General features: G+C 49.3%; 1 protein-coding gene across 1 annotated transcript; it reads left to right on the plus strand.

Annotated features, from left to right (window-relative positions):
- The first annotated feature begins 9,631 nt into the window (after nucleotides 1-9,631).
- Nucleotides 9,632-12,063, plus strand: SPSB2 (splA/ryanodine receptor domain and SOCS box containing 2). The gene is made up of 3 exons (XM_082742610.1): nucleotides 9,632-9,770; nucleotides 10,011-10,754; nucleotides 11,675-12,063. The coding sequence occupies exons 2-3, from the start codon at nucleotides 10,091-10,093 to the stop codon at nucleotides 11,800-11,802; spliced, it is 792 nt and encodes a 263-aa protein (XP_082598736.1). The 5' UTR covers nucleotides 9,632-9,770; nucleotides 10,011-10,090; the 3' UTR covers nucleotides 11,803-12,063.
- Nucleotides 12,064-12,077: the final 14 nt, after the last annotated feature.

Raw genomic sequence — 12,077 nt, forward strand, 5'->3', positions numbered from 1 at the left:
GCAGCTGGCTTCCCCCAGAGCAAGTGATCGGAGAGAGAGAGAGACCAAGATGGAGCCCCTCTGCCTTTTATAACTTGGTCTCCAAAGACACGTGCCCCTTCCACTTTATTATGTTCTTTAGGAGCTTGTTATTAAATCCAGTCCTCACTCAAGTGGAGGGGAATTAGCTTTCACCTTTTGAATGGAGAAGTATCAGAGAATTTGTGGGCATATTTTAAAACCTTACCTGGATACACTAATGTTTTGTCCTTTTTACATGCAGAGTATCTTTTCCTAATTGTCCTTATACTTGGTTTATAGTGTCACTTTATAGAAATTTGATATTTGTCTGTGCTCTTTACTGCCAACTGCTTCAGTAAGGCTTCCGAATTGTGTGTGTCTGATTTAGAAACCCTTTCTCACCCCCAAGGTTATGAAAAGATTCTTTTGTATATGTTCTGGTATTTACATTTTTTCAAAAGATTTTTATTTATTTGAGAGAGAGAGTGTGTGAGATAGAGCAGGAGCACGGGGTGGGGAGGGGGAGAAACAGTCTCCCTGCTCAGGCTTAACCCACTGAGCCACCCAGGCACCCCCTTGTAAGTATCTTTTATTTTTAAAAATTATAATTTATTTAGGGGCACCTGGCTGGCTCAGTTGGTAGAGTGTGTGACTCTTGATCTCTGGGTTGTGAATTTGAGCCCTATGTTGGGTGTGGAGATTACTTAAAATCTTAAAAAATAAAATAAAATTTATTTAAATTATGAGATTAAAAAAAATAATGGCTGCCTTGGGTACCTGGGTGGCTTGGTGGGTTGAGTGTCTGCCTTTGGCTCTCGTCATAATCTCAGGGTCCTGGAATCAAGTCCCACATCAGGCTCTCTGCTCAGCAGGGAGTCTGCAGCTCCCTCTCACTCTCCCTTTGTGCTGTCTTTCTCAAAAAATTAATAAGGGGCACCTGGGTGACTCAGTGGGTTAAGCCTCTGCCTTCAACTCCAGTCATGATCCCAGGGTCCTGGGATTGAGCCCCACATCGGGCTCTCTGCTCAGCAGGGAGCCTGCTCCCCTCCCCTCTCTCTGCCTGCCTCACTGCCTACTTGTGATCTCTGTCAAATAAATAAATAAAATCTTTTAAAAAATTAATAAAATCTTTTTTAAATGGCTGCCTTTAACATCTGGCTTACAGAATTCATGAAAAATTATCGATTCTCACAAGCCTGTGCAACCCAGCTTCAGCATACCATTGCATATTTTGCTGAAATTTTCTATTTTCAACCAAGAACTCTTTTCTCAGTGCTGGGCTTATATAGCTAACCTCCTACTTCAACATTTGTGTGACTCACAGACATGTCAAACTTAACAGATCCAAAAACAAGTCCTGTATCTTTCCCCCTAATTCTGTTTCTTCAGTGCTCCCTGTATCAGCATTCAGATGTTCAAACCAGAAACCTTGGAGTCATCCTTGTCCTTTTTTTTTTTTTCTCCCTCAATGACTCTTTTCCCCACTGGCCTCCCTGTGAGAAGTGTGACTCCATCTACTCTCCAACTCCTACGTTACCTTCCTGAGCTTTGTTACTGCACCCAGCCACCCTTGGACCAGAGAGCCCTCTTTCCAAGTCTTCCCACCATGAAGCCCCTTCCTTCTTCAGGGGATCTCACTCTTCTGTGTGGAAGTCCTGCTCATCATCTTGGCCTCAGTTAAATGTGACTTCCTCAGAATGGCCTTTCCTGCTCCAGAATTTAGGTTAGGATCCCCTCTTATAGTTCCTGGCCTTTCTCTGATAGCAGTAAACACAGTTCGTCTTTATGTAAGAATTTGTGGATCCTCAGGTTTGCACCCTTCCAGTTGTCATTTAGGATTCACTAGGAGTAGATGCCCTGGAGGATATAAAGGACAGAAAAACTGGAAAAACTCGAGTCTGTATTTTTAAAATTAGCAAGGATAAACAAAAGCGTATTAGATTTGGCACTCAAGGGTTTGGGTGGCTCAGTGGTTAAGTGTGTTCCTTTGACTCAGGTCATTATCTCAGGGTCCTGGGATCATGCCCCACATTGGGGTCTCTGCTCTGCAGGAAGCCTGCTTCTCCCTCTCTCTGCTGCTCCCCCTGCTTGTGCTCTGTCAAATAAATAAAATCTTTTTTTTTTTTTTAAGATTTTATTTATTTGTCAGAGAGAGAGGGAGAGCTAGCACAGACAGACAGAATGGCAGGCAGAAGCAGAGGGAGAAGCAGGCTCCCTGCCCAGCAAGGACGCTGGGATCATGACCTGAGTCGAAGGCAGCTGCTTAACCAACTGAGCCACCTAGGCGTCCCAAATAAATAAAATCTTAAAAGAAAAAAAAGATTTGGCAAGCAAGACACTTGATGACTAATCTAGGCGAGACTGGCAGAGTTAAAGACGTTGTGGTTATTATAATAGTGTGTGTACTCCTTTATACTAGTTTCTAACATAACCTGGGTGTCTCCTACTGCCGGCCTCCCCCCTCCAAGGTGAACAAAAAAATTCTCTCCTGTAGAGGGTCCCTAAACGTCTTCCCTGATAGCTGCAGGAAGACAGATGGGGAAGCAAGGAAAACTGTTTTTGAGGGACGGACAAGTGGACACTTTACATGTAAAGAAACTGGGGTGTAAGCCTCGATTGGGAAACTAGCAGAAGCAGTAGGCCCTCCCACCCCCCTCTGGACCCCAGGACCATAACCGCCCCTCCGCGTCCGGGTTAACAGCCCCTACCCGCCAAGCCCGGGCTTTCAGCTTGGAACCCTCGCTTCCGCCCTAGGGCCTTTGTTCCGGCGCAGAACGTTCCAGACGCGCCGGAAGGCGGTTGACGGGAGGCGGGAGCTGCAGTGCAGGGGTGGGCCCCTAGCTTGAGGGCTCTGGCCTCGGAGGTGGCGGGTGGGAGGGAACGGCTGCGAGCAGCCCCGGGCCACGAATGCGGCCGCTGGGGGGCGCGCGAGCCGCCGCCCTCGCCGCCCCCGCCGCCCCCGCCGCCGCGCGCCCGCCCACATGACCGTCCACGTGACCTCGGCGCGTTGGGGAGTCCGCGTCTCCGCCTGCCGCGGGCTCTGCGGCAGCTACCAAACGAGCACCCGGGGCGGTGGCGCGGGGCGGGGCGTGTGGCCCGGGCTGACGGAACTGCGGTCGCCATTTCGTCGCTGCCCTAGTGTTTGGCGAGTGGCTTCTCGTTTCTAAGTCCTGATGCTGCCGTTTACCAGCTCTGTAGTTCTGGACCGGTCGTTTAACGTTCCCGAGCTGCGGCTTACGAATCCGTAAAAATTGGCATATCTTAGTCGGGAGGATTTAATGACATACATTGGGAGCTTCATCGTAGACGCACTTAACGTGGACTGGTTAGGGCAGAAGCTTGCCAGCCACCATTCCGTGCGAGTGACAGGTGGGAGACGAGACCATGTTTTCTGTGGCTCCAATTCTGCGCCTCTCAGTGCCTGTTACCTTAGGAGGCTGACTGAGATTCTAGAATTGTGTGTTTAAAACTAGGTTCTAGAGTTTTCGGATGCCTCTTTCCTAATAGGACCCATGTAACGGCAATCCACCCATTTTACCAAGGACTGGCATGTCCTCCTCCAACTGGCACATAAAGGACCTCAAGAAATCCACATGCGCAGTCAAAGTTCAAAAAAGCTTGGGAACCCGGGTCATCAGTTTCTCGCGTAACTGCTATAGTGACAGCAAAATACATGTGGTAAACCTTTAAGGAAGACTGAAAGAGCACTAAACTTCCTGGAAGAGAGGAACCAGGTACATGAGCCTAACTAACAATGGCAGTCCATGGCGGAAAAAGAAATACTCTTGGTCTCAAGCCAGAGTTCAAGCCTCCTGCCAGAGAAGACAGCTTCAGACGGAAGGATTTCAAAACCACCCAAGGATGGCATAACATTTAGAAACCATTTCAACTTCTAAAATGTGCAAACCATTGGTGGGGCTGCATCTGTGGAGAACAGGGAATAAAAACCACCCAGAGCTACTAAAATAAATTACTGGCCAAATGGCTCTTTTCTAGAATATGATGAGGCTGGTAGCTTCTGGGGGGAAAGGGCCCAACTGTTTATGTTTCCAAACTAGAAACACAAAGCTCTGGATTGAAAACAATGACCTTGTGACCACTTCTGACTCCCTCTTTCATTGTGGTAGCCTAGCCCGGTATTTAATAAGCCAAACATGTTCCATGGGGATACCAATGCCAGTACCCTAAAAAACAAACAAAACCTGCTTTCACTGCAGCGATTAAATGCAAAGTGCTAGGTGATCACCGCACTTTCCATGATTGGGATTTACAGTTCTACATTTTAGAAGTCAAGTAGGACCTCATAGTGAAAGGCCTTGGCTTTAGTGTGGCTTACAGACTGCACTGCCATCCGAGGTACCACACTCTTTAGAAGCGTGCTCCTGAAGACATCAAAGGCTACCTCTCCCCAACATTAGGTGTGTCCTTCACTTTGCTGACCTAAGCAGAATTTGCTATTTCAAAGCCACACACATGAGGCTGAGTGAGATTCCTCTCTGACTCCCAGAGCCATGAATGGTGACCCTAATCTAAATGTGGTAATGAGTTGGAGGGGTTGGACATTCTTCAGTGTTGGCAAGTTACATCACTTATAGTAAACAGTCATGGCAACAATCAAGCTTAAAACAGATCATGCATGTTGAGAAGAATGTATTTAGGATTTTAAGGGTTTTCTATTAACAAAGAAGGGAAACACATTGTTGGAGTGGCCTAGCAAGCTGATGGTGTCAGCTTTGTGGGAGAAATTGAAGAACTTCTTGAGAGCCACAGAGAATTACTAATAAGAAGGATGAGGAACTGATAAAATCATCCCAGAAGACAAAGATATGAGAAACAGGAAGGGAAGACCAGATGGCATCTTCGCAAATATGTTAAAATTTTTGCAAAAATGCTGAAATACCTGATTTAACACCCCCCCCCTTTTTAAGTAGACTCCACACCCAGCACAGAGCTGGAGCTTGAACTCACAACCCTGAGATCAAGACCTAAGCTGAAATCAAGAGTTGGATGCTTAACTGACTGAGCCACCCAGGCACCCATGATTGACTTAATTTCTGAATAAAATCTCTCTGTGGAGAGAAACCAGAAAATTAAATGTGGTTAACACTGTATGTTTATAACTCAGCAGTTCAGTGTATAAGTATGCACCCAACAAAAATGCATGCCCAGGTCCACTAAAAGACTTCTATAACACTGTATGTACATAGGAACTTTTCCTATAACAGCTAACAACCAAAAACAACTCAAATGGCCATCAACAGTAGAATAAATTGTCGTATGGCCATACAACAGAGTAATGTAAAGCAACGAAAATAATGAGCTACCATTTCATGCAACAAGATAGATGACTCACCATCCTAATGCTGAGAAAAGTAAGTCAGGCACAAAAGAATATACGCTCTATGGTATTTTATGAAATTGAACAGGCAAAGCTAATCTATACTAACAGGTCATATAAGAGTTCCCTTTAAGGATGTAGTGTCAGGGAAAGGGCAAGAAGGAGCCTCTGGGATGCTAGAAATGTTCTGGATCTTTTTGGTGAGGATCACACAGCATATGTAAAAATTCATTGAACAATTTAAGATGAATTTACTTTGTAGTTGCTACATCTCAAATAAAAAGTAATAAAACTTCTTGTAGCATTATGTAACATTTGAACGAGTATCAAGTGTTTGAGCAGTTCAAGATTCAGTGGTAACAACTGGTGAATACCGTGTTTTAAGCAACCAGCCCCTGAGCAGGGACACTTCCCAATCTCGAACTAGAGTTGGCCATGGCTGAAGGTTTCCCTTTGTGCCCTAAGCCTTTATCCACCACAGTCATGATGTCCTTTTTGTTATTGTCACACTGACAAGAATATCCAGGTTGGGTGGATGACAGGTTTTAAGGTTCACATCCTTCTTTTGATACGTTTTCGTCTTCAGTTAAAATTACGAAATTTTATTCATGCACCATTGTATGATACTCCTGCTACTGTATTTTACACAAAATCAACATCTGCTATATCTTATAGGTTCAGTAAGGGATTTTCAAGGGTAATTCTGAGACATGGCTGTCACCTTATCTCTCCCAACTCTCTATCTTCGCCCTCCTGTTTTACATAGCATAGCATCTGACAGAAACTGCCAGTTCAGCCTCTTCAGCCTAGACTCCCACCTCCCACAACCCACATGAGCTCTCCCATCAAAGTTGCCAATGACCAAAAAAATCTCATTAAGTAGTCAAACCTGAATTTTCTGCTCACTGTGTCCTCCTTAACCCTCTTCTCACTCTACATGCTCTCTCTGGGGCCCATCTCTGACTCTCATAGTTCAGCTTCTGACTAAAGAATGTCACACCTCCCAAATTTACTTCTCCAGCCCAGGCCCCTTACTACCCCTCCAGACCTGCAATTTTCATGTGTGGGCCAGATGGTTCCATCTGGTTGTTGCTCAGACACCTCAAAAACACGTCATAAAGTGAACTCACATCCCTCCCCCACTCCCCTGCCCCTTTCCAATGGCTTGTCTATCTGTCATCTCCATCATCATAGTGAAAGGCCTTAGCTTTAGTGTGGCTAAAGGGGTACCCCCTTCCAACAGTCTTCCAGGCTAAACCTTTTCTCTCACCTCAGCATCTAATCAGCCACCATAACTTGCAGTTTCATCAGTGTTTCTTGAATTTTTTTCTTCCTTATTTCTACTGCCTCATTTCAGGCTCTTGACACTCGTCACCCAGGCAGCTGTAACCAGTCTCTTTGCTTCTAGTTCTGTTTCCCCCGAAACCTCCTTTATGTTGCTGTGCCAGGGTGGTTTTTCAGTTTTTTTTTTTTTTTTTTTAAAGTAATCTCTACACCCAGCATGGAGCTCGAACTCATGACCCCAAGATCAAGTGTTGCATGCTCTACCGACTGAGCCAGCTGGGTCCCCTCATGGTGGTTTTTCTAAAATGAGTATCTGTCCATGTTTCTCTCCTGTTTTCTTCATATGTGTCTCCATTACTGGTCTGTCCTACAGGAGAACATTTGTATTCCTTAACTTGGCCAATAAGACCACTGTCATTTGGCACTGACTTCTGTAGGCTTGTCTCTCATCGTTTCTTTCTAGCTGCAGGAACCTGGAAGTCTTCAAACTTCCCCAAACCCATCTCCTGCTTCTGGCTTTTTTCATGCTGACCTCTCAGTCTTGAAGGATTTCTTCATGTAGCAACCCTAACCCAACCCCCATCCTGCAAACTACCTCCTGAGCCCATTCTTAGTCATTCTTTAAGATTCAGCCCAGTGTAACACTCCAGGACACCTGCCTAACTGCTTGACCCCCAGTTAGGAGTCCCATCCTTTTGACTCCCATAAGACTTTCTTTATTCTTTCATAATTTCATCTACTGCATGATAAACTGTTTTATTTTGTTTTTATTTATTTGACAGAGAGAGAAAGATCACAAGTAGGCATAGAGTCAAGCAGGGAGGGCAGGGCAGAGGGGCAGAGCAGGCTCTCTGCTGAGCAGAGAGCCCGAAGGGGCTTGATCCTAGGACCCTTGGATCATGCCCAGAGCCAAAGGCAGAGGCCCAACCCACTGAGCCACCCAAGCACCCCAATAAACTGTTTTATGAATGTCTTGTTACCTCCTTGGGGATTCACAGTTGCATCTTCCATGCTTAGCATAGATGATTAAATTTGAACTCAGACCTGCTCTGAGTTCACATGTATATAACCTCACCGAATCCTCACTATGGCCTATGCAGTAGATACCAACAGTATCTCCATTTTACAGAGGAAGAAACAGGTATTGGGGAAGTTCAGTGGTTTGCTCAAGGTCACATGCATACTGGCCTTCAGGTATTCACACCCAGTTAGCTTGGCTCCACATTTGGCATCCTTCATCACTATATTACATTGCCTTTTTTTTTTTTTTTAAGATTTTATTTATTTGGGGCACTTGGGTGGCTCAGTGGGTTAAAGCCTCTGCCTTTGGCTTGGGTCGTGATCTCAGGGTCCTGGGATCGAGCCCACATCGGGTTCTCTGCTCTGCGGGGAGCCTGCTTCCTCCTCTCTCTCTGCCTGCTTCTCTGCCTACTTGTGGTCTCTCTGTCAAATAAATAAAATCTTTTTTAAAAAGCTTTTATTTTGCAGAGAGAGAGAGTACAATAAATAAATAAAATCTTTAAAAAAAAGATTTTATTTATTTTGCAGAGAGAGAGTACAAGCAGGGGGAGCAGCAGAGGGAGAGGGGGAAGCAGGCGCCCACTGGGCAGGGAGCCTGACTCGGGCCTCGATCCCAAGACCCTGGGAGCATGACCTAAGCCGAAGGCAGATGCTTAACGATTGAGCCACCCAGGTGCCCCTACATTGACTTTCTATAGAGTGGACATCTAGTAAATGTTAACAATAATAGTTATGTTATGCTCAGTGATTGTATAATAGGTACTAGACTCCGCTAAGTGCTTTACCTAGATTATTTCAGCTCCACAACAATCCTATGAGGTAAGTACCATCATATTTCCATTTCACATAAGAGAAAACAGATTTGGGGCGCCTGGGTGGCTCAGTGGGTTGTCTGACTCTTGATTTTGGCTCAGGTCATCGTCTCAGGGTCCTAGGATGGAGACTCTGGAGGCCGGCGGTTGGGGGGCAGTGTCTGTACTCAGCAGGGAATCTCTCCCTCACCCTCTGACTCTCCACCCCTAAAATAAATAAACTTTTTTTTTTAAGATTTTATTTATTTGACAGAGATCACAGGTAGGCAGAGAGGTGGGCAGAGGAAGAGAGAGAAGGAAGCAGGCTCCCCGCTGAGCAGTCAGCAGGATGTGGGGCTTGGTCCCAGGACCCCGGGACCATGACCTGAGCCGAAGGCCAAGGCTCTAACTCACTGAGCCACCCAAGCTCCCCAATAAATAATAACTCTTAACAGAAAGAGAGAAAACAGTTTTAAGAGAAGTTTGTTAAAATCTCCCCCAAGGTCATAGAGCTAATTAGTGACATTGCTTCACTCACAACCAGAGTCTTAACCATTATATTCTGCCATATAAGACCAACAGTTTGGGAACGAACTGACATCCAAGATGAAGCCTAGAACAGCACCGAGCCCTAGGACACCTACCTCTGAAAACAGAGTTCAGAACCTCAGGCATAGAACAGACCGACTCACAAGTGGGGCAGAAAGATACCAGTCCAGAAACAGTGACCCACAATCAAAGGGACACAGAAACAGATTTCAGCACACTGAAAGCCCCTCCTTGACCCCATGCCCTTCCTCTCTAGGAGCTCAGGAGTTGGTTGCTCAAGCGGCTCAAAGGTCTTGACAACCGAGAACACACTTCCGGGGATCCCAAAGCGGTAAAGAGTTCGCTGTGAGCCTCAACAACCAGGTGCAGACTCCTTTGCGGCCGAGAAGGGTTAACCAGAGGGGAGGGCCTCCACGACAGGTAGGACCTCGGGGCGGGATCCACAGGTTAACCGCCCGGTATAGGCTTTAGGGGGGCGGGTCCGTGGGGCGGGGCGCGCCCTCCACAGCTCGATCCCACTGAGGTGTTAACCGTCGGCGAGGAACCCCCGTGGGGGCGTGGCTGCGGGGCGGGGCGGGGCGCGACCAGGGGCGGCGACGAGAGGGTTAACCGCCCGGGTGCGGGGGGCCGTGGGGGCGGGCCGTGGGGCGGGCCGTGGGGGCGGGGCGAGACCCGGGGAGGTGCTGGAGGCGGAAGCTGCCGGCAGTCTGCGCCCAGCGCGATTCGGCCACCTTTGGCTGAGTTCCTATTGAGGCCCGGTGACCTCCAGGCCTGGGAAGCCAAGCGAGGTTCGGGGGCGGTGACTGGGCACGGGGTGGGGAAAGGAGACGGCCCTGGGGAGGTCCAAAGGGGGCGAACTCGCGAGAGTCTGGGGAGACCGAGACAGATGGGCGAGGGCAAGGTGTTGGGCCAAGAAGGAGTGGAGGGAAGTGGTGGGCAAACGTGCGTGAAAGGATGAGGAGCCTGGGCGAGGAGCCCCCGCCGGGATACCGCATTTGAAACCCTCATTTCTCCCAACTCCTCTCTAGATCAGTCCGGTGCGGGAGCTCAACTTTGAGAAGAGAGGTGCGCCAGGAAGACTCGGGTTTTCCTTCAGCTCCTCACCTTCATGGGCCAGACGGCCCTGGCAGGGGGCAGCAGCAGCACCCCAACCCCACAGACCCTGTACCCTGACCTCTCTTGTCCCGAGGGCTTGGAGGAGCTGCTGTCTGCTCCCCGTCCTGATCTAGGAGCCCAACAGCGCCACGGCTGGAATCCCAAGGACTGCTCAGAGAACATCGAGGTCAAGGAAGGGGGGTTATGCTTTGAGCGACGGCCCGTGGCCCAGAGCACTGATGGGGCTCGGGGTAAGAAAGGCTACTCGAGGGGCTTGCACGCCTGGGAGATCAGCTGGCCCCGGGAACAGAGGGGTACCCACGCCGTGGTGGGCGTGGCCACGGCCCTCGCCCCGCTGCAGGCTGACCACTATGCGGCGCTGCTGGGCAGCAACAGCGAGTCGTGGGGCTGGGACATTGGGCGGGGGAAGCTGTATCATCAGAGCAAGGGGCCCGGGGCCCCTCAGTATCCAGCCAGACCTCACGGTGAACAGCTGGAGGTGCCGGAGAGGCTACTGGTGGTTCTAGACATGGAAGAGGGAACTCTGGGCTACGCTATTGGGGGCACCTACCTGGGGCCAGCCTTCCGCGGACTGAAGGGCAGGACCCTGTATCCGGCAGTAAGCGCTGTCTGGGGCCAGTGCCAGGTCCGCATCAGCTACCTGGGCGGAAGGAAAGGTGAGCCCTGGGGCAGGTGTGGGGAGACTGTTCTGTTACTGGTGGCTGTGGTATGGGATGGCAGTTCACTGCACATCTTATAAGAGCAGAGGGAATGGGCCTTCATCTGACCTGCCTCCTACTTCTATTCAGTGCAGGGAGTGGCAAAAAGGCTTCACAGCTGTTACTTGACTGTATCCCAGCAGCAGTAGAGATAAAAGTGAGGCTCAGGAAAGCCATTTGCTACTAGTGGTGAGTGCTCAGAACATAGTGAGGTGCTCCAGGGCTTTCCAGCAGATAACAAGCTCCTGAAGCAAGAGGTGCATAGAGTTAAATGGATACTGGACTAGCTCTAGGAAGAGGATGGACAGTGCCAAGCACCCAGGGTGTGGACCAGATCTGGGATCTGATCTGTCTGTGCTTTTTCCTTCTAAGGGGCCTTTGAGGCCCTGGGCAGCGAAGGAGGCAGGGTGTTCGTGTGGGGCCTCCTCTAGAAAAGATGGGGCCCCCAGCCTCAGGGCTGATGGAACTTCACCCTGCTCTGCAGTTGTGTGCTCAGCAGAGGGTGGGTACCTCTCCCCGGTGGAGAGTTATTCAAGAGTGGAGTGCCATCCTTCCTCTCACCTCATTATTCTCTGCTCCAAGGCTCTATGGAATCCAAGCCTGGATGAGCTCCACTCTGGTCCAAGCTGCCTTGGCCTGTTGCTTTGGGGGCAGGGGGATGCTTAGCTAGAGCTTCACCCCCAGTGGACTGGGGATGCATGAGATCAGTGATGCCTACCACCGCCAAGAGCAGGTGCGGAAATTTCGGGTGCCGTAGATCATCCTCTCAACCAAGACTCCGAGCAGGAAAGCGGAAGGGAATTTGGGCAGGACCCTGTAGTTTAAGGTCTGGCTGGTGGCTACATCCGAATTTACCTTCCCCTCCTTCTCTCTCCCAGTGGAGCCACACTCCCTGCTGCACCTGAGCCGCCTGTGTGTGCGTCACGCCCTGGGGGATACCCGGCTTGGCCAGGTATCTGCTCTCCCTTTGCCCCCTGCCATGAAGCGGTACCTGCTCTACCAGTGACTTCCTGGACACCACAGATGGCGCTGGAGCCTTGAGTGGGGTGGGGCAGCAGCACTGCTGGCCTAGACCAGCTGCTTTCAAGCCAGAGGCTGGGGGTTGGTGAGGCTGGGCCCCGACCCTAACCCAAGCTCTGGGGATCCCACAGCCCCTGAGCCACCCAGAGAGGTGGATGGGAGGGAGCTATTACTCGAGGTTATGGCCTCCTGGTATGCAAGACTTTTTTTCAAGTAAAAGCAGTTAAGAGATGTGCTACTGCAGAAATCTGTTTGTGGTAT

Source organism: Mustela nivalis (assembly GCF_964662115.1).
Source record: "Mustela nivalis genome assembly, chromosome: 7".
NCBI classification, from domain to species: Eukaryota; Metazoa; Chordata; class Mammalia; order Carnivora; family Mustelidae; genus Mustela; species Mustela nivalis.

What these genes read in the sequence shown, in the direction of transcription:
- SPSB2 (XM_082742610.1), top strand. Translation starts at nt 10,091, where the DNA reads ATGGGCCAGACGGCCCTGGCAGGGGGCAGCAGCAGCACCCCAACCCCA. An exon ending in CTACCTGGGCGGAAGGAAAG is followed by an intron (nt 10,755 to 11,674) that starts GTGAGCCCTGGG and finishes TCTCTCTCCCAG; the next exon opens with TGGAGCCACACTCCCTGCTG.